At 40.2% G+C, this 27,825-nt stretch overlaps 1 protein-coding gene across 3 annotated transcripts in view; it reads left to right on the top strand.

The window, feature by feature from the left end:
* Nucleotides 1-27,825, top strand: part of ZNF568 (zinc finger protein 568) — a 106,717-nt gene that overhangs the window by 10,197 nt on the left and 68,695 nt on the right. The window contains exons 4-6 of one of the 3 annotated variants that reach the window (XM_055553279.1): nt 685-811; nt 5,025-5,117; nt 6,369-8,685. In XM_055553279.1, coding sequence (XP_055409254.1) covers nt 685-811; nt 5,025-5,117; nt 6,369-8,685 — 2,537 coding nt within the window. Of the gene's footprint in view, nt 1-684; nt 812-5,024; nt 5,118-6,368; nt 13,287-19,771; nt 19,887-21,298; nt 21,441-27,179; nt 27,226-27,825 lie in introns of those variants that run through there. The other 2 variants (XM_055553263.1, XM_055553277.1) reach the window with 2 other exon arrangements.

The raw sequence follows: 27,825 nt of genomic DNA, 5'->3' as shown, positions 1-27,825 counted from the left end.
CTATGGGGTAGCACAAAGTCGGACACGACTGAAGCGACTTAGCAGCAGTAGCAGCAGCAGCAGTATAGAACAATAGCAAAAATTCTTTATTGGACTTCTTTCTTCCATAAAATATTATGTAGAACTAGATATTTAATATACACTCTGTATAGACTGAAATGACTTAGCACACACACATGCACACTCTATATGAAATATTATTTTTTAAATGTTCCTGATTTACACAAGTATATGCATTTGTCAGAACTTCAAATGGTACTCTGAGGGTTTGTACATTTCATTGTATGTAAGGCTTATCTTAAAAACAATGAAAATGTGTTATACTCTACTTAATGATTTGCATTTTTGAAGTATTTAGAAGGAAGTATACTGACACCTATAGTTTTTGAAATGCACAGAAAAGTAAGATGGATTGATGGATGGGTAAATATGTGGTAAAAGCAAGTAGAGTAACATGTTAGTGATAGATTCTAAGTGGTAGTTATATAGGTTTTCCCTATATAATTCTTTTACATTTTCTGTATAAAAGTTCATAATAAATTTTTAGGGAAATGAGGGGGGTGAGGTTTTTTTAAAAAAAAAGGTAAACTAATAACCACAAAACTCAAGTTCTATATTCCTAAATAAAGTGTCTCCATCCTCCAAATCTAACTATTCATGCTGAACAGGAATGTGCCCTTACAGGGATCAGTGTCCTTCAGGGACGTAGCTGTAGATTTCAGCAGAGAGGAGTGGCAGCAATTGGACCTTGATCAGAAAAACCTGTACCGGGATGTGATGCTGGAGACCTGTAGCCACTTGCTCTCAATAGGTAAGCACAGTCACCTGGGTGTCTGAGGGAAGGCCCCACTGAGAGTGTTCTTATTCTCAGGTGCTGAATGCTATGAGACATCTGACTTATATGATGCTTTTGCCCTAATTTGTGCAGAATTCTTTTTCCCTTTTGGGCACTGTGAATATTATATTTGACTCTTAAACAACACAGGGGTTGGAGTGCAGACCCCCTGCACAGTTGAAAATTTACATATAACTTTTCACTTCCCAAACACTTAACTACTAATAGCCTACTTCTGACCGGAAGACTTACCAATAACATGTGAAAGTGTTAGTCCCTCAGTCATGTCCAACTCTTTGCGACCCCATGGACTATAGCCTGCCAATACTGGGGTGGGTATCCATTCCCTTCTCCAGGGGATCTTCTGGGGTTGAACTTGGGTCTCCTGCATTGCAGGCAGATTCTTTACAGTCTGAGCCACCTAAGAATCCCTACCTATTGGGCTTATGTTACCTATTTTATTTATGTTATTTATTTTATTATATGTTTTATTTATCTTATTTATGTTATTTACCTATTTTATTTGTGTTACCAATAACATAAAGTCAATGTATATTTTGTATATTGTATGTATTATATATTGTATTCTTATAATTAAACTAGAGAAAACAATTACAAAAGAGGCACACTTATAGTAATGCAGTTCTTGGAAAGCAAAGTTATAAAACAGTAAGAAAACTAAGATTATTAATTTTATGTTAAATATCATTCACCTTATGCCTATGTAAGAATAGTCTGTCAACCTCAGTACAGGTCTTATGCATGACGTTCTACATGATGAATACTTAGGCAATGATGATGATGAAACTAAAACTCCTCATACAGTTCTTATCAATAGATTTTCACAGGAAGACACATGCATATACAACAGATAAGTTTATTAACTGTATAGCACGATGAGTACTGCTTTTTAGGTGGAAGTAGATCATCATAAAAGTCTTCATCTTCATTATCTTCACATTAAGTGAGCTGAGGAGGAGGAAGAAAAGAAATTGGTTTTGCTGTCTCAGAGGTGGCAGAGGCAACAGAAGTGGGGGAGGTAGAAGAGTTGAGGCTGGAGAAGCAGGCACACTCAGTTTAACTTTACAGAAATACATCATAATTTCTGTCTTAACTTTTTCACTTTTTCATTTCTCTAAAAATGCTTCTATACCATACCAGTCCTTCATCCACCATTTGCTTTAGTTTAAGTGCCCATATCACAGAAAGGTCCATGTGGTAAAAGAAGTCAGAAACAGTCTTAAGCAAGTGGAACCCATCTGCTAGACTGTCTCATGTCAGTTTGTTCTCTGGCACTGCTTCTTTTATGTCTGTCTCCTATCATCTGGCACTGATTCGGAAGCCCTCATATTTACCAAGCCTGTGGTGTGATGTCTATTAGCTCTTGAATTTCTCCAAGATCCATATCTTCAAATCCTTCACACTTTCACCTCCACCTTTTTTGCCTTATTCACAATGTCTTTCATGATTTCCCTGATTGGTTCTGCTGTAAATCCTGTAAAGTCACACACAACATCTAGACAGTTTCTCTGGCAGGAATTTATGGTTCAGGCTTGATGACTTATAGCTTTTTCTATAACAAGAATGGCATCTTCAGTGGTGTAATCCTTCCAGTCTTTCATGATGTTCTGTCAAGGTTCTCTTCTTTAGCATTGGCATTCCTTTCTGTGGACTATCATGTATAATAAGCTTTAATGATCCTTGTGATCCCCTGATCTAGGGGCTACATTAAAGATGTGTGTCTGGGGACAAGTAGACCACTTTATCACCTTTGATGTTGAACTCATGGGGTTCTGGGTGGCCAGTGGCATTGTCCAATATCAAAAGAACTTTAAAAGGCAGTCTCTTACTGGCTAGGTACATCCTGACTTAAGGGACAAGCATCAGTGGAACCAATCCAGAAAGAAGTTTCTTGCTGTTCAGGCCTTCTTGTTTTACAGCCAAAAGACTGGCGGCTGATGATGATTTTCTTAAAGGCATCCAGGAACTCATGTGTTCCCTTTTGGTCAGCAGAAGCTGCTTGTCCTGTTATCTTTTTTAAAAGCCAAACCTCTTTCTAAATTTATCAAACCATCTTTTACTGGGATTATATCCTCTTTCTTTAGGCCATTCACCTTCCTTTTGCTTTAATTTATCATATAGTATTAGAGTTTCTAGATATACTTCTCTTATAGCAATTCTAAACCCACATAAAAACTACATTTAAAAAAAGTTTATTTTTGGCTGTGCTGGGTCTTCATTGCTGTGCGGGCTTTTCTCTAGTTGCAGTGAGCTGGGGCTACTCTAGTTGCAGTGTGCAGACTTCTCATTGTGGTGGCTTCTCTTGTTGCAGAGGGCATCAGTAGTTGCAGCACACGGGTTCAGTAGTTTGGCTCCCAGGCTCTAGAGCACAGGCTTAATAGTTTTTGTGGCACACAGGCTTAGTTGCTCCACAGCATGTGGGATCTTCCAGGATCAGCGACTGAACCTGTGTCTCTTGCACTGGCTGGCAAATTCTTTACCATTGAGCCACTTCCCTATGCAGGGAAGCCCCAAACTCCACTTTTAATAGAAGATAAAAAAGTATTTCTTAAAAAGTGCAAGGTTTTTGTATCTTCTGGTTTAGCTACAGCAATGCTTTATGAATTTCTTTTTCTCTTTTTAGAATGGTCCTCATACTGAGTTTGTTTATCTTGAAATGGCTGGCAACCACAGCTTTTGCTTGGAAAATATTTTCAATAAAATCCATGTGAGTGGACCCATGCAGTTCAAAGCTCTGTTGTTCAAGGATTAACTGTACTTTGTTCTCAGAGATACATGGTTCAGATCAGATCAGATCAGATCAGTCGCTCAGTCGTGTCTGACTCTTTGGGACCCCATGAATCACAGCACACCAGGCCTCCCTGTCTATCACCAACTCCCGGAGTTCACTGAACTCACGTCCATCGAGTCAGTGATGCCATCCAGCCATCTCATCCTCTGTCGTCCTCTTCTCCTCCTGCCCCCAATCCCTCCCAGCATCAGAGTCTTTTCCAATGAGTCAGCTCTTCGCATGAGGTGGCCAAAGTACTGGAGTTTCAGCTTTAGCATCATTCCTTCCAGAGAAATCCCAGGGTTGATCTCCTTCAGAATGGACTGGTTGGATCTCCTTGCAGTCCAAGGGACTCTCAAGAGTCTTCTCCAACACCACAGTTCAAAAGCATCAATTCTTTGGCGCTCAGCCTTCTTCACAGTCCAACTCTCACATCCATACATGACCACTGGAAAAACCATAGCCTTGACTAGGTGGACCTTTGTTGGCAAAGTAATGTCTCTGCTTTTGAACATACTATCTAGGTTGGTCATAACTTTCCCTTCCAAGGAGTAAGTGTCTTTTAATTTCATGGCTGCAGTCACCATCTGCAGTGATTTTGGAGCGCAGAAAAATAAAGTCTGACACAGTTTCCTGAAAAACAAAGCCTCATTGAACAATAAGACTTTATTGATTGGGCTCAGAAACTCAATTCAGTTCAGTTCAGTCGCTCAGTTGTGTCCAACTCTTTGAGACCCCATGGACTGAAACACAATTAGCTGGACCTTAATCAAGCAATTCAACTTTTTCTTATAATGGCACTTAGTATGGGTTCCATGATATTTTTCAAGGTTTATGGTATTGAGTGAACATGAAAAAGTACATGAAAACCCAGGGAGACTACTTTTTAGTGCTATGTGCAATTTATTGGAGAGAGGGATTGCTCATGAAGTGATGATTAGGGTGTTTTAAGTGGATATTCACAGCACTTAAACTTACTGAAATAGCAATAGGAGGTAGCTACAAAATTATTACAGCAGTACAGTATGTACTACAGTTTATGCAGTTATAATTTATTATTGCATCTTTACATTTGTCTACATTTCTCTGGACTGTGAATGGTGCCATGTACAGTTATAAGTTTTTGGGTGCATAAATTTTGATAAACTTTAACTTTTTAGAATAGATTTGTGTATACTTTATGGTGAATCTGCCTGCAATCAGGAGACCCCGGTTTGATCCCTGGGTCGGGAAGATCCCCTGGAGAAGGGAATGGCAACTCACTCCAGTATTATTGCCTGGAGAATCCCATGGACAGAGGAGTCTGGTGGACTATATAGTCCATGAGGTTGCAAAGGGTCAGACATGACTGAGCACAGGCAGAAGCAAGCAAGACCTTTTATCATTTCTCATGAACAGGATATCAAGTTCCTGAAACCGAGGTTTTCATGTTGGAACAAGGAAAGGAGCCATGGGCATTGCAAGGTGAGGGCCCATATCAGAGCTGTCCAGGTGAGTGAGAGTGACCCAGACTGATGGGACACAGGGGAGTAAATCTCAGCCATCTTGAGAAAGGCTGGCATCTTTGAATTGCTGTTAGTATGACTCTTCTTAAAGGTTCTGATTTTTTTTTTCTTGAAAGCCCTTGACATTGCCCTTTGAAATAACTAAATGCCTTCGACATAAATGCCTTTTTCAATTCTAACTATCTTCTTCATTGGCTTTTTGGCCTCTGGATCACATGCCAATCTGCCTCATTAAGTATTTTCTTTTTTTCTTGGTTATGCTCACTTTCTCTAACACTCTTTTCTTTCTGCCTTCCCCATTGTCTGAGATTCACTCTTTATGTATTCAGCTGTTTGTGGATTTGCTTTCTTTAAAACTTACTATGTGTCACACACTCCCATTCCTGCTAGTCCTCTCTCATTTCTTATTGTGAGATGGTTCTAAACTTTATCTCCAGTCATGTTCTCTTCCTGTTTTCTCCATAGTCACTGACTTAAGATTTCTCACTTTCCCATTCCCTATGCCTTTCATCCAACTGATTACTTAGGGCTCACTGTCGCTTAACTGTTATGAGTACCTTTCTGACTTTTCCTTCCAAAATTACTTGAGACTTCGTACTGACTGGGGACTCTCTGCCTGGCTGACTGATTTTTGAAATTGCTTTATTTCTGTACTTTGCAAGATGAGGTTTGAGTTTGATCATGTCTTCATTCAGGATGCACTATCATCATCAGTATGAGTAAGGATTCTCTATAATTTTTTTTTCTATTTATTCCTTTTTTATTCTTTCCCCCATACTCATCTCACTTCCCATCACAGGCAATTGTTTCTTATGATAGAAAGATACTTTTCAGTTCATATGTGATCTTTTAAAGTTTAAAATGACTTGGGGTATGTATTATTAATTTATATAAATGTTATTGTGCTGTATATCTTGTTCTTTGCCCTTTTTTCACTTCTGCACATAGTGAATTGAGTTCATAAAGTTTATTCTCTAAATAAACTGAATTCTATCCCATGTGTTTCCTATCACCCCTGTCACCAAGTCTACTAAGTCATTAATTCACCCTCATCACTCTTTTCATTGTGTTCAACTTGGATGAACCATATAAGCCTCTCATCTTGCCTTAGCTAGCTGCTCTTTGAGCTAAAATCATTCTCCTTTGAGAAGGAGACTTTGGGTTTCAACCTCAAAAATTTTCTATGTTGAGAGGGAAGGTGATGCTACAAATGACGTTTTGTTGTATTTTATTCCAGAAGAATTGTGGCAGATTGGTGACCAGATAGAGAGCTATCATCAGAGAGAAAACAGATCTTTAAGAAATGTGGCTTTCATCAAGAAAGTATTGACTATACAGAGGGATTATGCATATAAGGGCATAAGAAAAATAATTCGTGTGAGCCAAAACATTCCTTCCCCAAAGAGACCTCATCATCAATGTGACTTATTTGGAAGTGCTTTAAGCTGTAATTTAGATTTATGCAATCATAATAGAAACAGTGCATCAAAGAACATTAATAAGATTACTGAATATGGTAAAATTTCCTCCTATACTAAACAAGAGTGTACTCCAACAGGAGAGAAATTACGGGACCATAATCAATGTGGAAAAATTCTCAGCTATAAACAAGTACCCTCTCAACATCAGAAAATTCATACTGGGGTGAAATTTTATGAATGTCCTGAATTTGGAAATATCTTCACTCAGAATTCACAACTCAAGGTACATACGAAAGTTCATACAGGAGAAAAACTCTATGTATGTATTGACTGTGGGAAGGCTTTTGTACAGAAGCCAGAATTCATCACACATCAGAGAACTCATACTCGAGAGAAGCCCTATAAGTGCAGTCAATGTGGGAAAGCCTTTTTCCAAGTCTCTTCTCTTTTCAGGCATCAGAGAATTCATACTGGAGAAAAACTCTATGAATGCAGTGAATGTGGGAAAGGCTTCTCTTATAACTCAGATCTTAGTATACATCAGAAAATTCATACTGGAGAGAGACACCATGAGTGCAGTGAGTGTGGGAAAGCATTCACGCAGAAGTCCACGCTCAAGATGCATCAGAAAATTCATACAGGTGAGAGATCGTATATATGTATTGAATGTGGACAAGCCTTCATCCAGAAGACCCACTTGATTGCACACCGAAGAATTCACACTGGAGAAAAACCATATAAATGCAGTAATTGTGGGAAGTCCTTCATTTCCAAGTCACAGCTGCAGGTACATCAACGAACTCACACAAGAATGAAACCGTCTATGTGCAGCGAATATGGAAAGGTTTTCAACAATAATTCCAACCTCAATACACATAAGAAGGTTCAAATTAGAGTGAAATCTTCCATATGTACTGAATGTGGTAAGGCGTTTACCTACAGGTCAGAGTTGATTATACATGAGAGAATTCACACCGGAGAAAAGCCTTATGAATGTAGTGATTGTGGAAAAGCCTTCACTCAGAAGTCTGCACTCACAGTGCATCAGAGAATTCATACAGGAGAAAAATCATATATATGCATGAAATGCGGTCTAGCCTTCATCCAGAAGGCACACTTGATAGCCCATCAAATAATTCATACAGGAGAGAAACCTTATAAATGCAGTCACTGTGGGAAATCCTTTACTTCCAAGTCACAACTCCACGTGCATAAACGAATTCACACAGGAGAGAAACCTTATCCGTGCACTAAATGTGGGAAGGCATTCACTAACAGATCAAATCTCATTACACATCAGAAAACTCATACAGGAGAGAAATCCTATATATGTTCTAAATGTGGCAAGGCCTTCACTCAAAGATCAGATTTGATTACACATCAGAGAATTCATACTGGGGAGAAACCTTATGAATGCAGTACCTGTGGAAAATCCTTCACCCAGAAGTCACACCTCAATATACACCAGAAAATTCACACTGGAGAGAGGCAATATGAATGCCATGAATGTGGGAAAGCCTTCAACCAGAAGTCAATACTCATTGTGCATCAGAAAATTCATACAGGAGAGAAACCTTATGTGTGCACTGAGTGTGGGAGAGCCTTCATCCGTAAGTCAAACTTTATTACTCATCAGAGAATTCATACTGGGGAGAAACCTTATGAATGCAGTGATTGTGGGAAGTCCTTCACCTCCAAATCTCAGCTCCTGGTGCATCAACCAATTCACACAGGAGAAAAACCATATGTGTGTGCTTTATGTGGGAAAGCCTTTAGTGGCAGGTCAAATCTCAGTAAACACCAGAAAACTCATACTGGAGAGAAGCCCTACATCTGTTCTGAATGTGGAAAGACCTTCAGACAAAAGTCAGAACTGATTATACACCATAGGATTCATACTGGAGAGAAACCTTATGAATGCAGTGATTGTGGTAAATCATTTACTAAGAAATCACAGCTCCAAGTGCATCAGCGCATTCATACAGGAGAGAAGCCTTATGTGTGTGCAGAGTGTGGAAAGGCCTTCACTGACAGGTCAAATTTGAATAAACACCAGACAACACACACCGGAGACAAACCCTATAAGTGTGTCGTCTGTGGGAAAGGCTTCGTTCAGAAGTCAGTGCTCAATGTGCATCAGAGTATTCACACTTAAGAGAAACAGTCTGAGAGAAACCTCAGTGAGATCAGATCTGATTTTATATTATGAAATTCATGCAGCAGAAAATATGTGTATTATCTTAAGTAGAAATGCTCCATCATAATGTCACATATTAGTATACAGAAGAGGATCTCTGAAAGGGCCCTAAGAGAGGGCCCCTTTCCACATTGTCACCAGCCTCAGTAAACCCTGAGGCATTTATACTGAGAAAGAACTTTGTCAACTTGGTACATTAGTGGAATTTTTCTCATGAAAACTATAATGGAACACTGTTAGAAAATTCTGCACTGGAAACATGTGAAGTCATGTTAATGATAACCCTGTTTAATGTGGAATAGGTAACATGCCAGTAAGCTGAATGGTAGAACAACATAATATATATGATAATGATAAGCCCTGAGTTCTGTGAGGTGTTTGTTGCAGAACACATTGTCTAACAGAATTTTGGGTGACATTCTTCTGCTGAATCTAACATGGTCCTGTCTATACAGTTCCCTATTGCATATTTTTATCAAGAAAGGGATGCCACAATAAATGAAAAATTATTTTTGTATACAGTTGACTGCCCCATTATCCTCTAGCACCCCTCGTTAGCTATCAGTAGATGTCTTCAACACCCATGCAGCACATTGTCTTCTGACTGCTATAATTGCATTATGATTGTCCATTCATGCTAAACACTGTGTCTGCTGACTACCCTTATCGCCCAGATTTATTGACCCTTAATTATTGTTCCCATTACCTTCAGGAAAGCTTCTGAAGTAAGGATGTTCAGGTCATCTCAGTCAACTTGTCACCTCAGTCTCCCGTTTGCTGTCATAGTTTTTCCAGCTCATTTGCCTTCCTTAATGACTTGCCCTTTATAATGACAATAACAAATCACTAACTCATAAAAACAAACCTCAACATTACCTTCACTGTCTTCTTTCTATCCATCTTCATTCCATACACTGCACAAGGACCTTCTCCCCCATGTCCCTCAAACACATCAAATTAGGTCCTGCCTCAGGGCCTAATTTGCATTTACAGTGCCCTCTTCAAAGAGCACAGTTCCTCATATCTGTGTGCTTTACTCCTTCATGTCTTTCGTCCAGCAGCATCTCTTTGCAGAGGCCTTCCCTTCCCTATCTGACTTAAAATTCCATCCCTCTCCTCTTCCTCCTTTATCATTCTCCATAACACTTATTACCACAGTACCTTGTATATTTCACTTGTCTATGGTTCCCATTCTAGAATGTTTTTTTTCCCATTTTGTTCACCATAGTGAACTTAGACCCATGCCTAACGTACAGCAGTCCTTCCATGAATGCACATTATGGAGTGTTGACCCTGCTCTTCTCACGATTTCCCTTTGATGCTTTCTATGTGTGTGCTGCGCTCACTCAGTCATGTTCAATTCTTTGTGACTCCATGGACTGTAGCCCACCAGGTTCCTCTGCCCATGAGATTTTTTTCCGGCAAGAATATTGGAAGGGGTTGCCATTTCCTTCTCCAGGGGATCTTCCCAACCCAGAGATTGAACCCCCATCTCCTGTGTCTCCTGCATTAGTAGGCATATTCTTTACCACTGAGCCACCTGGGAAGCCCTGTGCTTTCTATATTGCAGCATAAGATGCTCTGATGGGGAGAACCAACTTACCTACTACACAGCAGGCTTTTTCACCTTCAGTCCTTCCTTCCTGTCCCAGAAGTTGTCACATCATTGTAAACCTTTTGGTCTGATGCCAACCCATTGAAGGAAAAGAGAACTGAGGCATAGGAAATCAGTCCCATATAGATACTTGATGTTTCAAGATTCCCTTCAATGATTCCAAAATACCCCAGTCAGCTCCAAAGTGATCACAAAAAAGCATGCTCATTCTGCCCAAACATTCACAACCCTGCCCTACCCCAATTGCACCTTGACAGGGCCTTGCCTACCTCCTAAGCTGATGTACAGACCTGCTTATCATGCCCTGACAGGTCTGCCCAAAGCTGCTAATTTGGAGAAACCAAGAGCAGAGAGAGGGGTTGCCTTTCCTTGGATGTCAGGTGGGCAGCCTAAGACAGAGGGAGCAGTGGCCTCACAAATGCATGCAGAGGAACCCATTGAATGATCAGCTGTTGGGTGGCCAAACTGGTTCCTCCAGGTCAGTCCATTGACAACGCTGAGAGTGGGCAATAGGTGGTACAGAATTGTTCTCACCTTTGTGAATAGCAGCATGGGGATTAAGAATGGGGACAGAACCTGGTGGACGTAGCAGGACTAAGGATTCTCATATAATCTCCAATAATCAAATTGGGCAGTGATTAGTGGCATGTCCCATTACCTTGATAATATCTAATCCATCATTAGCTTTTCTTTATCTCACTGCTTCACAGTAACTGATGAACCCACTATCTTAGAACAATATCTGGTGACCCACTACCACCTTTTACTGCACCCAGTATTGCTTCTGGGGCTTCACTAAATGGTGACACAGCATTATCCCCCAACTGGGGACAGTGTTTGCTAACTCCTCAGGAGAGTGTCTGGAGATCTCGCCATTATCCCCTTCTTAATCCACAATGTCTGGACACCCTCCATTATCCTCCTTTTACCTTATTCCATCACTGTGTCACCTCTTACTAATTCCGGGAAATAATGTCTGGAGAACTTCTTCATTACATCTTCCAGTTAACCTCCAGCATAATGTATATTACTTTGCCTCATTTGGGAAATAGTCTGGTAACCTCCATACTCCTGATTTATTCCCATTTTCACCTAAATCATGACTGATGACCGCTTACAACAATCCTTGTAGTAGGAAACCATAGTATAACCTACCAAATCCAACTTTTAATATTATCTCCTGATTCTTTCATGACACCTCTATCTGGATGACTTTTGTTTCCCTCCATTAATTGTCTCTTATAGTGATAGTGATTCTTCTATTACCCCCACACAGCAGTGTTTGTAACCATCCCCAACACAGTATGTGGTGATGCTCCCAGTACTCTCTGAACATTGGTGTGTTCTGTTCATCTGCTTCCCTATCCCCAGGTAAGGGCAATGACTGATATGACATCATAGACTTCACATTAGCCATCTCTGTAGGACCCCCATTAACAACTCGTACAAAGTCTTTTGATGACCATTACCCACTAATACAGTATCTGTGACTCTTCCATTAAATCCTGGTAATACCTATTTCCCTATTTGCCCCCAATAACATAGTGTCTACTGGTTCCCTGTTGCTCACATTGCTTCATCAGACCACTTAGTATGGCTCCTGCAAGTCCCCCAGCATTGCTTGTTCAAGTCCCCACTGTTTGCTTGGACAGGAACCCTTTGGGGATAGAGAAGGGATAAGGAGAGGGTAATAGCCTCATACACACTCTCCAGGGAATTGTTGGCCCAGAGTAGACTGGGGAGGCTCTGAGGCCCCCAGGAGATCACATACTGAGATACCGACTTACTACATGAGTGATGCAAGCAAAATAGCTAAAGTTGTCAACATGGATTAAAATCCTGGTGCCAACCCTGGTGCCCAGTAACCTCTCCTGAGCCTTGATTGCTTCACCTGTAAAATAGATTTATGGAAGATGAGGGGATTTAATATGGTTCACATGAGGGGAGCAGAGCTAGTGCAGACCAAGGAGAGTGTCCCTATTGTTAATAATATTACCAGTTATAAATTGACACAAGACCAACCTCTGAATGGCTGTACCCAAACCTCACAGAGGGAAATGTATGTTATTTTATAAATTACTTTCAACTATATCTCTTTTATATTTACTGTAACATAGTATCATAGTGCTGCTGTGCTGTGCATAGTTGCTCAGTCCTGTCTGGTTCTTTGTGTCCCCATGGACTACAACCCAGCAGGCTCCTCTGTCCATGGGGATTCTCCAGCAAGAATACTGGACTGGGTTGCCATGCCCTCCTCCAGGGGATCTTCCTAACCCAGGGATTGAACCCAGGTCTCCTGCATTGCAGGCAGATTCTTTACTGTTTGAACCACCAGGGAAGCCCAAGAATACTAGAGGGGGTAGCCTATCCCTTCTCCGGGGGATTTTCCTGGCCCAGGAATCGAACTGATGTCTCCTGCAATGCAGGTGGTTTCTTTACCAGCTGAGCTACTAGGGAAGCCCAATGTTATAGTACTTAGGTATTTTTAAAATTTAGATTTACTGAGGTATCATTTACACACAGTAATAGTCACCCTTAAAAGTGTACAGTTCTGAGAGTTTTTGACAAATGCAGCATAAAATCAAGGAGTCAACACTACAATCAAAAAACAGATTCTTCACTACCCTAAATTCCTTCCTGTCTCTTTAAAAAATTATGAGTATTTCTTTCTTAAATGTTCTTTTTTTAAGTGGAGTATAATTGCTTTACAATGTTCTGTTAGTTCCTGCTGTACAACAACCTGCATCAGCTGTATGTATACATATATCCCCTCCCTCTCATCACCTCATCCCACCCCTCTAGATCATCACAGAGCACCAGGCTGAGCTCCCTGTGCTATACAGTAGGTTCCTGCTAGCTATTTTACACATGGTAGAAAGGTCCTATCCCTTTTTGATCAATCTACTTCCATCCCCTCGATATTGCTTATCTGTTGCCTGTTTCTATAGTTTTGCCTTTTTCACATGTCATGAATGTGTGTGTATCCATATAAATATGTAAGTATGTATCTCCTTTTGAGTCTGACTTCTTTCATTTAATGTATCTGAGACTCATCCATATGGTTGTATGAGATACAAATGAAAGTATGGTGATGAAAAGACACTGGACATAGTCATCAGGAAAATGCAAATAAAAACGATAATGACATACCATTAATGCTTGTTAGAATGGCAGTGAATAAATAACATAGTACCAAAAGTTGGCAAGAATGTAGAGCAATAGACACTTTCATGTATTGCTGTGGGAATGATACCCAGTAGTATATCTACTATGGACAAAAGTTTCACAAGTTCTTATAAAGGTAACTATATACCTATCCTATGATCCAGCAATCCCACTTCTAGGTTTTTACCATAGAGAAATGAGAAATTATGTATGTACTTGAATGTTCATAGGAACTGCATTCATAATTACCAAAAGATTGGAAACAGCCTAAATGTCCATCAATGGGTGAATAACTAAATACAGTATAGTACATCTATACAGCTGAGTTATGACACAAGCTCCAACGTGGATGACTCTCAGAAGTATTATGTTTTACTGTATGATAAATTATGTTTGATAAAAGATTATTTATTAGAAATTAGATGATAAATATATATAATTAGATTTGTACATTAGTTATAATTTTATATTGCATATCATTAAATACTATAACATATATAATATAGTACACTGCAATATCTATTATTGTATATTCCTATTACAATAAAAATATTTTATATGACATATAATATGTACTATATGATTATATATTAGAATATGTAAGTTTTTCTATTTTGCATATCAGTCTTTCACATACAATTTTGGTTATTTGTATTTTTACAAGTTTACATTTAATGTTTATAGTGTAAAGTTATAATAAAAGGGGAATGGGGTTGGAAAACCCTTTAATTGTAGCTGGTCACCATTTTTATTATCTATCAACATGCCCATTCTGGCTGCTCTTAACATCACAGAAGCTTGTTTCTCTTTGGGCCTTTGCCTGGCTGTGTTCTCTGAGACTCTGCTTCCTCATTCTCCATGAAGCTTGCTGTCCTCTCCTTGTTTGGAGAGTTTACACACACACCACTGTGTATGAAGTAACACACTTCTTGGGGTCACTCACTATTTTGTACTGTATTTGTGCTGCAAGTACCACCCTCTGACCTAATATTAAGTGTTTCTTTTTCTGATTTATTATTCTTCCCTCCCCACTGGACCATAACCCTCATGATGTCAGGACTTTGTCTTCCTCCTGCTGTGTCCAAGGCACCCAGCATGGCACCAGCACAAAGCAGAGACTCAGTACAAGTTTGTTAAATGGATGGATGAATGATATCAATAGCACTGAAGTTGGCCAAGTGCTCCACACAGATTGAACTAAATTTGTGGGGAGGAAAGAGAGGATAGGAGGGTTGGTTGGATCAAACCTGTGACCCCTCCACTGGCAGATGAATTCTTATCCACTGTGCCACTAGGCACGTCCCAGAATTACTTTCTGCTTCAATGCAAAATCCTCTTTCAGGATGCCTCACATAGAGTGGGATGAATTCATTCTTGGATCTTCTTGGTCTTTTTATTCCTGTTGTCCAGTGACATCATCTGCATATGACCATTTTTGTTTCATTCTTAAATATGTCCAATTTTAACTCTTCACTTTTTCTTACTAGCACTTAATCCCATCCTAGGGAGTTCCCTGGTGGTTCAGTGGTTAAGACTCAGTACTTTCACTGCCATGGTCCCAGGTTCAATTCCCAGTCCCTGGTTAGAGAACTAAGATGCTATGCAAACATACAAAAAAAGAGAGAGAGAGAGAGAGAGAGAAAAGATTAATCATTCATTAAGTATTCATTACCCAGATCCAATGATTATCACTTCCCCAACTTTGTGTTAAGAAAAATTATCAAAAACCCAGAAGCTATACTGTGTCACCCTTTGTGCCTTTTCAAAGTCATACTAGAGCATGGTCTAACAAACCCACCCAAAGTCTAATAAATCATTCTTGAGAAAGTTTTCCTAAACTCAGCACTGTTTGCATTTGGGCCCAAATAACTCTGTTGTACCAGGTTGTTCTCTGTGTGGTTGAAAGCATCCATGGCATCCACTCCTCCCCCTAAACTGTCTCCAAAGATTGCTTAATGTTCCCTGGGGATTAAAACTCTACCAGTTTGAGAACTCACTGCTCTGGTAGAATGTACCCTTGTTTAGGTCACTTTTTACTACTAAGTAGGATGCAGACTACATAGATAAAATGTTAACTTGGCAATTGGTACATTTCATATATTTGTTCTATATAAACTGATTCGCTGAAGAAAAGATAACCTTCAAGCTTATGGTTTTATTGCCCTATAGGACATTAGTTTTATATCTATCTAACTTTGCAGTCTTATTGCAAGGTTCTTTATTCCACTGACTATATACCTATTTGTGTGTGTGTGTGTGTGTGTGTGTGTGTTATGCTGTCATTTCTGACTCTTTGCAACCCCTTGGACTGTAGCCTGCCAGGCTCCTCTGTCCATGGAATCTTCTAGGCAAGAATACTGGAGTGGGTTGCCATTTCCTACTCGAGTGGATCTTCCCAACCTAGGGATTGAAACTACTTTGAACACCTACTTTGCACCAAATCTCCAATCCTGCTAGTTCCCTCATTAATAAGTTAAATGAATATCTGTACAAGTTCTAACTTTTTGAAAATTATACTTTGAGACTTGTATCACCAATTACTGCCACCACCAACACCCTTGACTCAAGACAGGACAGGATGGGGTGTGGTCTTCGCTCATGCCAGGCTACTTTCAAGATCTATCTTGATCCAGGAAACAGGTCACATTCCACCCTAGATCCAGAACAGTCTTCACTCGTGCAAGGGCAAAGGCCTATTTCTGCTCAGGCCAAGGCATAGTTCTTTCTGCTCCAGATTAGGGAAGGGCTATGTCTCCTTTTATGCCAAACTTGGGGCCTGGCATCCCTTTAAATGATGACAGTGTAGAAGGTCACCATATCTGGTTCAACAGGCTGAGACTTATCAGCCTAGGGAATAAATAAGAGCTGATGGTCATTGCAAGCTAGGTTAGCCCAGAGCCTTTAATTTGCCAAACCACGAATCCTTGGAGACTCCTTTCTCTAATGGCTCTGTCTGGGCCTCTAGAGAGGGCACTATCATAAGCCATAAGTTCTGTGATGGTCTCACCAGGGCCTCATCTTTCCACAAACTAGGGTAAAGTTCTGTCAGTTCTTTCACATCTCTCTCTTTTCCCTACTAACATGATCTCTCAAAACCCTGAACACTTTTTGGCTTCAAAAAGTTAAGGTACAATTTACATATAATAAATGCACAAATCATAAGTGTTTACTTTGATGAGTCCTGACAATTATACAGACTCTTGAAACTTCCACCCGAAACAAGAACATTTTCATCACCCCAAGAGATTCTCTTCGGAGTCAATAGTTACTAGAGTCAACTGCTTTCTGATTTATAACTCAGTAGATTTGTTTTGCCTGTTCTTGAGCTTCACATAAATTGAATCCTACAGTGTATACTCTTTTTTTAAACACTCTTTTTACCCATTTTCTTGTGTATTCCTTTCCCCCACCAGGCCACACCATCTTGAGTATTCTTTATTTTATCGGAGACCTCAGGCCTCTCTTTGTTCCCTAATTCAGTGCCTTAGATATGTTGAAGCAAAATTTAACAGTAACAAAAAAATTTTAACAATAATGGAAATGATCTTTGTTGTTGTTTAGTCACTAAGCCATTGTCTGACTCTCTTGCAACCCCATGGATGTAGCCCACTAGGCTCTTCTGTCTTATGGGATTTCCCAGGCGAGAATACTGGAGTGGGTTGCCCTTTCCTTCTCCAGGGGATCTTTTCGACCCAGGGATCAAACCTGCATCTCCTGCACTGGCAGGTAGATTCTTTACCACTGTGTTACCTGGGAAGCCTGTGATGATCCTTTACCTTTGTATAAAATAGACATACCTGGCTCTGAGTCCTTCTTTTTTACTTATTAACTGAGAGATTATGGATTGGTCACCTCATCTCTATACTGCATTTTCTTTAGGATGGTGATGATAACACTGTTCTCATGGTGTTTGTGGATATCCTGAAGTTTGTGGTGGGTGGTTTAGTCACTAACTAGTGTTTGACTCTTTGCAATGCCACGGACTGTAGCCTGCCAGGCTCCTCTGTCCATTGGATTTCCCAGGCAAGAATGCTGGAGTGTGTTTCCATTTCCTTCTCCAGGGGATCTTAAATATTTCTAGCTCTCCCCATTCCAAGCTTATGCTAAGATTGTATTTCATGTGGTTGGGTGACTACTCAATTAGTAGTGAGAGGAAATGACTTGTGTCATTTCTGAGGCAGAGCATTTAATTCCAAGCATAAGACACTCCAAGACTCTCTTTCCTTTTGCCTTTATGACTGGTGCTAGAATGAGGGTAGCCCTTGAAGTGAGAAGGCCAGTGACAGGCCAGGCATGTCACAGGCACTCTCTAAATGGTCATTTTTGTTAATTACTGTAATTATTTCTAAAGTGTCACATAAACCCACTTGTATTAATTCAAATGAAGCAAGACTCTTAAACTCTTTGTTAAATTTTAAATATCTAGCAGAACCTTTAATTTCTCTGTTATAAGTGAAGAAATGGCTAAAAATCCTCTCTGATTTGATAGAACAATCACAAGTTTAGGAGCTTGTTCAAGAAATCCAGAGAGATCACTTAGAGCATTTTTACCAAAAGTATCCAAATTAACTACTGCTGAATAACAAATTACTCCCAAACTCAGTGGCTAAAAACAAATATTTATGACAGTCAAGGATATGCAAGCTCCTAGCTGGGTGTTTCTGAGTCCCTCATGTGGTAGCAGTCTGTGTACTGATGGGGGCTGCAGTCATCTCAAGGCTTAATTAGGGTACAGTATTTGTTTCCAAGGTGACCCACTTGATACAAGACGACCTCAGTTCCTCCTTGACTTTTAGCAGGATATCTCAGCTCCTTGCTACATGGGCCTGTTCATAGTCTGTCTCAGTGTCCTCAATGACATGGCAACCAACTTCTCTCAGAGTAAGTTATTTGAGAGAAAAAGCATGAACACTTCCAAGTCAGAAGCTGGGGTGTCATTTACAACTTACTCTCACTTCTACTGTATACTATCAACCTCACTGATCTGCCTTGGTACAACATGGAAGGGGGCTACACAGGGTGTAAATACCAGGGGATAGGAATTGTTGGGAGTCATTTTCATTTTATTTTTACTTTATTTTAAATTATTTTTTGTTTGCTGGGTCTTCGTTGCTGCATGCAGGCTTTCTCTAGTTGCAGCAAGCAAAAGCTACTCTCTAGTTGTGGTTCGTAGGCTTCTCATATGTTCTTGTTACAGAGCATAGGTCCTAGGGTGCATGAACTTCAGTAGTTTGTGGCATGAGGGCTTAGTTGCCCCAAAGCATGTGGAATCTTCCTGGACCAGGGACTGACCGGTGTTCCCTGCTAATGCAGGCAGATTCTTAATCTCTGGACCACCAGGGAAGTCCAGGAGTCATTTTAGAAGTCAGATGTTACACCACTTGTTTTGACCACCAAATAGAATTATGGGTTTATTTTTTAAAAAGCTATTTTCATAGGACAAACCAGTCATTTCGAGAGATGTTCCAAAACAATTCCTGTGATGTGCAGAGCCCCCTCCAAATACCTTCCCTTTTCTTTACAAAATTAAGTTTCTTTTCCTCGTTTGTTGGACTTGCCTAGGAGTTTTACTGTAGCTTGCTTGTCTGGAATTGCAGTTCCCTGCAATAAACCCATTGCAGTTTCCAGAATAAACCCATTTTCTGGTAAAATAACTGGGTATTTTATTTTTAGTGTGAATAGAGTAAAGCCACCTATGACAAAGAACCGGCTCTTCACGTATTCTTTCAATAACCGGCTAAGAACCTCGTACCTGCCCTTTCTTGCTGAGCCGCCCCCCTAGTAAAGACTCCTCTTCCTCCAGGGGCCTCAGGCTCCCCAAGAGAAACGCTTCTTTCTTCCGCTGTTCATCAACAAACAAAGCTGGCCCAGACAAAGTTGTACCTTGCTTTACGGACGTTCCTCCGGGGAGATGGCCGCACACACCGCATTTTAAGCTGTATAACACGTACGCGGCCATCTTACCTCACTGCCCTACTGGAGACAACGAAATCTTAATTTCCCAGTCAGGGAGCCGCTATAGTGACCTCAGGAGATTTGAGCTTCTGAGATGCTAAAACCAGCAGTGATATCTGTGTTTAGGGACCCAGAAACACTTGCTTCTTCCCGCCCTAAAATAGCCTAATCGCCTAACAAAGGGTCTAGTCATCCGCTGTACGGTACCGATTCAAACATGGCCGCCCCCTGCAAGCGGTTGGCTAGTGGGCGCAGCCATAATACCTGCCGTCGACATTCAGAAACCCAGAATCCTGTTCTCTGGAAAGATGCCAGGTGGCGGCAGCCAGCCTCAAAGATGCGACTGAGTCTGCGCACGGCCACTCGTTTTGGGAAGAGCTCATACCGTGGAGAGGCAGCGTGGTACGGCAGTCAATTTCAGGTTATGGGCGCGGATGCGGGGAAAATGGGAAAGATCAATGTGAGAAATAGTCAAAATTAAGACGTGTGTAGGATGGCGATCAGACGACTACGGTGGCCCGACTGGGTCAGTCATGGATACCCGTAAGGGTCAGAGACCGAGGGGACTGAAGGGTTAAGTGATTGGGCGTCTGAGCCTCTTGGGAGAGAGTCTGTGGTGGCGGGTTTATGGGAATCAGCGTTAGTGTCCGTGAAGAAGATGGATTGGGAGTATGTAGAAATCAATAAACTAGCGTTCTTGACTGACAGAATGCGTGGAAGTCAGTTTATAGTGATCTTCAACTGTCTTGAGGACAAATGAGTTTCTTCGAAGACGCTGATTTGATCGGCGTTAGGACTCAGTGATCAGAAGCCTGAGGGGTCAGTGACTGGAGATTCTAAGTTCTGTTTGGGTACTAAGTTCTGTTTGGGTACCTGAAGCTGGTGATTGTGGAAACTTCGAGGTTCATCCTCACTGAGGGTGGTCAGTGAGGATCAATGTTTGGAGAAACGCTTTAGGCAATCAGTGATGGAGACTCCCTTTAGATCATCGCTGGAGAGGAATCTGAAGATATCAGTGACCCGACTTGTGTAGATCAGAGTATGGGGAATAGCGGGATCAGTGGAGGAGGGGGTTAGTGCTTTGGGACGGTCAGTAATTGTGGGGGGAGGTGGGACAGTGAGAGTCAGTGATTGGTTCCCAGTCATTGGGATATCACTGGAGATCAGTGTGGGTTTGCCATCAGAGATCTGCCTAATTCACTGTTCCGCAATCGGAGTGGATCGGTGAGTTTTGTAGTCATTGACTAGTGGTCTTTGATAGTCATATTTGGACATTCGGGGGTATCTGTGACCACAAGGGGCACTGAGAATTGTATATTGGAGACACCGGCTACGTCTGTGATTAAGAGGCTTACTGCCGGTTGATGCTGGGGCTTGCCAAATGCAAAAGTTGGGAATGGGAGAGGCAAGGAGTTGAGGCTGCACCTCGCACAGTGACATTCCCCAACTAATTACCAGCCAGTTCCATTAAGTTGTGAAGGCTAAAGCCCACCTCAAACTATTTTTGAAACCTCCCTCTCCAAGAATTCCCTGGCCTTTCAGTGGTTTGGACTCCCTAAGTTCATTGCTGAGGTCCCATTTCAATCCCTGTTTGGGGAACTAAGATCCTGCAAGCCAATCAGAGCAGCCAAACAAACAAACAAGCAAAAAAGAAAAACAAAAATAAACTTCCTTCTCCCTTTTTTTTTTTTTTTTTGTTCCCTACATTAATGAAAGTACTCTAAAATGATCTAAAGTAACATGTTATTTAAGATGGGGCTTCTGTTGCTTTTGCCAAGGATTTAATGCATATTTCTCCTAATATTTCCTTTAAGGTTCTTTCTAGAAAATCTAATGAGATGTCCATCTGTGACAGCATCTTAAGAGTGAACCTGGTTTCTAAAAATCTATTCTGACTCCATGGCAGCTAGGATGGATGTAACTTTGCCTGTGGTTAGAAAACAAAGAATTTACTGAGTAAGTACCTAAGTCTAATGTAAAAGATTTTGTGGAAGGAGCAAACCTTCAGAACATTTGGAAATTATTTTAATCTGGGATTAACTTAAAAATAATGTTCTTACCACACCAAAAAAAAAAAAAAAGAAAAGAAAGAAAGGAAAAGAAAGGTAATTCTGTGAGGTAATTATGAAGATGTTAACTAATCCTACTGTGGTAATCATTTTGCAATGTATACATGTATTAGATCAGGGCATTGTACACCTTAAACTTACACAATATTATCTGCCTATTATATTTTTATAAGGCTGGGGAAAATATGAATTATGGAGGGAAAAGAAACTGGACCTGGAAGTTACTGTGTTCTAAGAATATTTTTGCCTTGTTCTGTGGGGGTTTTTTTAGGCATGGCACATTTGACTTCCGTGAATCAGTGCCTTATAAAATTCTGGTAGAACAATTCAGTAAACATAAAAGCACAGTAACAACCAACCACAAAGACAAAAGTTAAAGCTACTTGTAGAAACTATTCTTCACCGAACTTAAAATCAAGCTAATGGTGAATAAGATGGACTGAGACAAAATCACAGATGTAATGGATATAAGATTTTAACCATTAGCTTGATAAAAGGGTGAGATGCTGAAACAGTATGTGTTTTTATAAATGTTACAATCAATCCTTCTGTAGTCTTTAGACAAAACATGAGTATATCATCTTAAGCAACAAAGGAAGTTAAGAGATAAGGCAGGTAACATCTTTCAGAAGCCATCAGTGTCAAGCTTTCATTTTTAGAGCAGATAGCCCCTGCTTTTTACATGCACAGAATCCAAAACAGGTAGTTTCTGTGACTCAGCACGCATGTGTATGGGTAAGGAGTTGGGACATTTTCTTTTTCTTGTTGCTCTTTTCCTTCACCTATGCTATGCCTAGTGCCAGGTTTGGGAGCAAATACTTTTTTTAAGTTTTTAACATAATTTTTTAAATTGAGATATAAAATACATATAATAATATACATTCAGCTCAATGAATTGTCTGTCACAAAGGGAACAACCTCTGGGTAATGTGCTCAGATCAGAAAACAGAACATTATAACACCCTGAAAGCTCTATGATACCCGTTCCCCATTACTACCCTACCATGGGGAACCATTTTCCAGTTCTTACATAACAGATTAATTTTGTCTGTCTTTGAACTCTAATTAAAAGGAATATTCATACCTGATGGGGTGGCAGTAAGTGACTCATGTGAAAAATTTTTTTTAAGTTTGAATCCAGATTGTTGCATTTTATTTAGGCAACAAACATTTTCTCCAGATTATTTCCAGGCATAACACACAGTCAGTCAAGTATTCTTATGTTAAAGCTACAGCTCAGTGAATTTTTACATTTCAGAGAACTGTGTAAACACAACCTAGATCAAGATATGCTTCACTTCAGGGACTTCCCTCGTGGTCCAGTGGTTAAGACTCCACGCTTCCACTGTAGAGGGCCTGGGTTCAAACCCTGGTTGGGGAATTAAGACACCTGCATGCCCCAAAACACAGCCAAAAAAAAAAAAAAAAATCTGGGAAGATATCCATCATTTCTAGCACCCTGAAGCCTTCCTTCTCAGTCAATACCCACTGCCACCCTGGGTCTAATTCAATGGATTAGTTTTACCTGTTTTTGAACTTGAGTTAAATGGAATCATAGAAATTATTTGAAGCCAAAACATTCATACAATGTGGAAGTTTTGTCTTGAAATTCTGAAACCAGACACACCAGGACAAAATTTTATTCTATTGCCCTACTTGGCCATTTGAGATTGCTTGTTTTCTGTTATTTCCTTTGGGATCCAAACACATGAACGTTTAAGTGGATCCTCTGGTTTGGAGTAGATTTGGAGTCAGAATCCTGTTAATGAAGTTAACAGGTTAAGGCTGGTTCTTCTTTGTAGGTAATTTGGAGGGGGCCCTAAGAGCCCCTGGTCAAAATCTCTTAGCCTTTGGAGACTAACCATTGGCTGCAGTGACCTGAATAAGGCTAAGAACTTCCAGGGAATTCCCTGGTGGTCCAGTGGTTTTTTTTGGCACTTTCACTGCTGTGGCCTGGGTTGGATCCCTGTTTGGGTAACTAAGGTCCCACAAGCCATGGGGCATGGTCAAAAAAAAAAAAAAGAACCTCCACGAGGTTGCCTGCCTGCCATTTGATAATAAGTTGTTGACATGATGTCCCTTTACCCCTAATGTAAATTTCCTGAGTACAAGAACATTTTATTCTATGATCACAAGATAATTATCAAGAGCAGGAAAGTTAACATTGAGGCAGTATTATTATTATTTTTATTATAGTAGTATGAAGTGAAGAAAAAAAAAACGCACAACATTAAAACTGTGAATTGAGTTTTATTCAGTCTTACCTATAAGCACTATAGCTAAGCACTATAGCCCAGGAGACAGCCTCTCAAATAGCTCTGAGGAATTGCTCTGAAGAGGTAGAGGAGAAGCCAATATATATATAAACATGATTTGGGGAAGGGAGACTGGGAAATCATGTAGTCAAGCATGAAAAGATGACTGCTAATCACAAAGAAGAGACATCTCATAATTTTAGTGCTTTTCTGTGTTTAGAAGATGGAGCAATCTGGGGTCCTTGAAATTCTTCTTAGATATGCATCTTAGCTATCTAGGTGCCCTTCATCCGAAGCACAGAGTGCCTCCTGTTTTTTCCCTCAGGGCATATTGTTGGTAGGCACTGGCAGTGGCTAGTGACTTAATACTTGTAGAACTGAAACGGTGAACAACATTCTTTGTTTACAGCAGTCTCATCCATAGACGTTATTTAGATTTCTTTAATTGTCCAATAATATCCTTTATAACATTTTTTTTTCTGGTCCAGGAATATAATCCAGGTATACATGTTGCATTTAGTTGTCATATCTCTTTGCTGCTGCTGCTGCTGCTGCTGCTAAGTCACTTCAGTCGTGTCCGACTCTGTGTGACCCCATAGACGGCAGCCAACCAGGCTCCTCCGTCCCTGGGATTCTCCAGGCAAGAGCACTGGAGTGGGTTGCCATTTCCTTCTCCAATGCATGAAAGTAAAAAGTGAAAGTGAAGTCGCTCAGTCATGTCTGACTCTTAGCAACCCCATGGATTGCAGCCTACCAGGCTCCTCCATCCATGGGATTTTCCAGGCAAGAGTATTAGAGTGGAGTGCCATTGCCTTCTCCGGTCATATCTCTTTAGACTCCTTTAATTTGAAATATTTTCTCAGTCATTTTTTGCCTCTTTTGACCTTGATGTTTTGAGGAGTACAAGCCAGTTATTTTTATAAGATGCCCATCAATTGAATTTTTCTGATTTTCCTCATGTCTAGAGTCATGTACATTCATGATTGCTACTGGAGCAGTGGTGTGTTCTCAGTGTCCTGTATCAGGAGATGCCTGATATTGGTTTGTCATATTGGTGGTAATGTTCACCTTGATCATTTGGTTAAGGTTATATGTACCAGGGTTGTCCACTATAAAGTTATGTTAGTAAGTATCTTACAGGGGCATTTTTTGAGACCATGTAAATAACTTCAAACTTTCATTTACTAGTGCTAGTATTTTTAAAAAATATTTATTTATTTGGCTGTACCAGGTTCAGTGCAGCATGAAGGATCTTTGATCTACCTTGTGGCACACAGGATCTTTCAGTTTTTAGTTCCCTGACCAGAGATCGAACCTGGGCCCCCTGCGTTGGGAACGAGGAGCCTTAGCCACTGGACCACAGGGAAAGTCCCTCATTCACTAGTGTTAGTATTTTCTTAATGACTCTTGCCTGAATCAGTTACCACTGTTATGGTTGCCAAATGATGATTTTTCTAGTTCCTTCTATATTGATTAGTTCCTTTCTTCTACATTGATTAGTCAGAGCTTTCCTTTATCCCCCATGTATTTATTGGTATAAATAAAATAGTGTGTCCTAGTTATATATAAAACAGAAGCTATGGGACTTCCCGGGTGGTCCAGTGGTTAAGAATCCATCTTGCAATGCAGGGGATGCAAGTTCAATCCCTACTCAGGAAACTAAGATCCCACGTGCCTCGGGGCACTAAGCCCAGGCGCCACAGCTAGCGAGATCCCACATGCCACAACTAAGACCTGATGCAGCCAAACAAATAAATAAATATTTAAAAACAAAAACAAAAAAAGAGAAGCTACACTTCTTGGAAGTGTAGCTTCCAAGAAGATTGGAAACTTACAATCTGTTTTAAATGTTGAGTTAGATCATGAGCCAGAGCTCAGATCTTCTAAATCTCAAAGAAAACATCTTGAGAGATTGACCAGTTTACAGAGAAAGAGTTGTCAGATCATGTGACAAATGACCACATAGACAGGAAACCTCTAGGGTCCCACTTTGGTCAGATAGATTTCTAAAGCGCTGTCATAGAGAGGGATTTGGGAGTAAGAGAAGGAAAAGAAATGGACTGTCAGAAATGTAGTAGAACTGCCAAAACCTGATGAAATGGTCCATACATGTTGTGAAAGCTAAGTTGTGGTTTTGTTGATTCTGTGACAGTAAATTATATAAATCATATTGTATTTTTTTAAAAATCAAGGTGGAAAAGGTCAGATGAGATTATGTGGGATAGTTTCTTCAGTTGAGTTTTGCCAAGCTGTGGATAGTTTTCTGTGGTTTAATTTTCTGTCTTGATTAAATATTTAGTCACAGAAATTAGAAAATACACATGAAAAATGGAAGACATCAGTAGATACAAAAGGAGAAATTAATCAGTTAAAAAAGGAAAAAGGGATAACTGATAAATCTGATTTTTTTAAAAAAAAATCAGTAATATAGATTAAACCACTAGCAAACCTTATCAAGTCAAGAGGAAACTGGGACTTTCCTAGTGGTTTAGTGGTTGACTCCTTGCTTCCACTGCATGGGGCATAGGTTTGATCCCTGGTTTGGGAACTAAGATCTCACATGCTGTGTGAAGCACCAAAATAAATAAATAAATTTTTTAAAAAATTAAAAAATTGTGAATTATCCTATTGATAATTTTAATATAGTTCTGACATTAGACATTCAAAGAATTTACTTATACTCTTAAACTATGGTTCACTTTTTTAAATGATTTAAGCCTTATAGTTATTTCTTTAATTAAACATCTTAATTAAAAGTAACAATTGTTTGCTCTCATCTGTTAAAAATGATTTTTTAGGGAATTTCCTTGCAGTCCAGTGGTTAGGACTTGGTACTTTCATTGCCTGGGTTCAATCCCTGGTCAGAGAACTAAGGTCTTGCAAGCCACACAGAATGGTGGGGAAAAAAATTTTTTGTTTGTTTTTAATGGCAGCCCTTAATAATCTGCTGGATGAATAACAAAGTTTAACCTTTCAGTAATTGTTTGCACCACCGTTTAAATAACCATTAGTTTTATTAATGTTGCACAGTTATTTTACTTTGCTTTGAGTTCCTTTTGTAATATTTTCATAACAGGTATAGAAGCCCCTTTTCCAGAATATACTTGGGGCCAGGTGTTTAAATTTTAAGGAGTTTGTTTTTTAATCCCTTTCAGTTCTTACTTGGTAGCAACTTTTGTTTCCTGGCAAGTCTGTTGTATGTATCCACATTCTAAGTTGAATGGCACCCTTTTTTCCCTCTACTACAATGATGTAAAGTATGGGTTTTTGTCCAAGATTTACATAGGGAATTTGCAAGTTCTGAAACAAGCCTGGTCCCTCACAGCTCTGTTCTCTTTCTCCATTCTCCTCCCCACCCCCCATCTTCACAGGCTGCAGATCTTTTCCCAAGAACAACAGAAAATGATTGAGTACCAGGTAAGTGCGACATTAATGAGCCTACTTTCCCTTCCTGGGAAAACTGGAAAATATATGCATTTCAACCACGTATGCTTTGTCATAGGTTGAGTTCTCAGGAAAACACTTGGGGATGAAAATTTGCACACAGGAGGTTTACTAGGGAGGCTCTTGTAAGTCAGTGAATGAGGCAAGATGGGCAGAGGGAGTTGTTGAACAGAGGCATCAGCTGATCTTATAAGATGCTCTAGAGCTGGTAGTTGTTGTTGTTGTTCTGTTGCTCAGTTGTGTCTGACTCTTGCCACCCCATGGACTGTAGCCCACCAAGCTCCTCTGTCCCAAGCAAAAATACTGGAGTGAGTTGTAATTTCCTTCTCCAAGGGATCTTCCCAATGCAGGGATTGAACCCATGTCTCCTGCTTGGCAGGAGGGTTCTTTACCATTGAGCCACCAGGGATAGTCCTCAGTGTTGTCCTGAGTGGAGGCAAGGAAGCCTTTGTATTCTGAAATCAACCAGTCATTGGTTTAGGCTGCCCCAGGAGGGGACATAGCATTGGTTAGAATAGCTCCCTTTGGCCAAAGGAAATTCCCAATAGGTTTCATACCTGCAATCGCCAGTTG

Source organism: Bubalus kerabau, chromosome 17 (assembly GCF_029407905.1).
Source record: "Bubalus kerabau isolate K-KA32 ecotype Philippines breed swamp buffalo chromosome 17, PCC_UOA_SB_1v2, whole genome shotgun sequence".
Lineage (NCBI taxonomy): Eukaryota > Metazoa > Chordata > Mammalia > Artiodactyla > Bovidae > Bubalus > Bubalus kerabau.
Note: the sequence above shows the minus strand (reverse complement) of the source record. Positions and strands in the feature narration are given on the sequence as shown.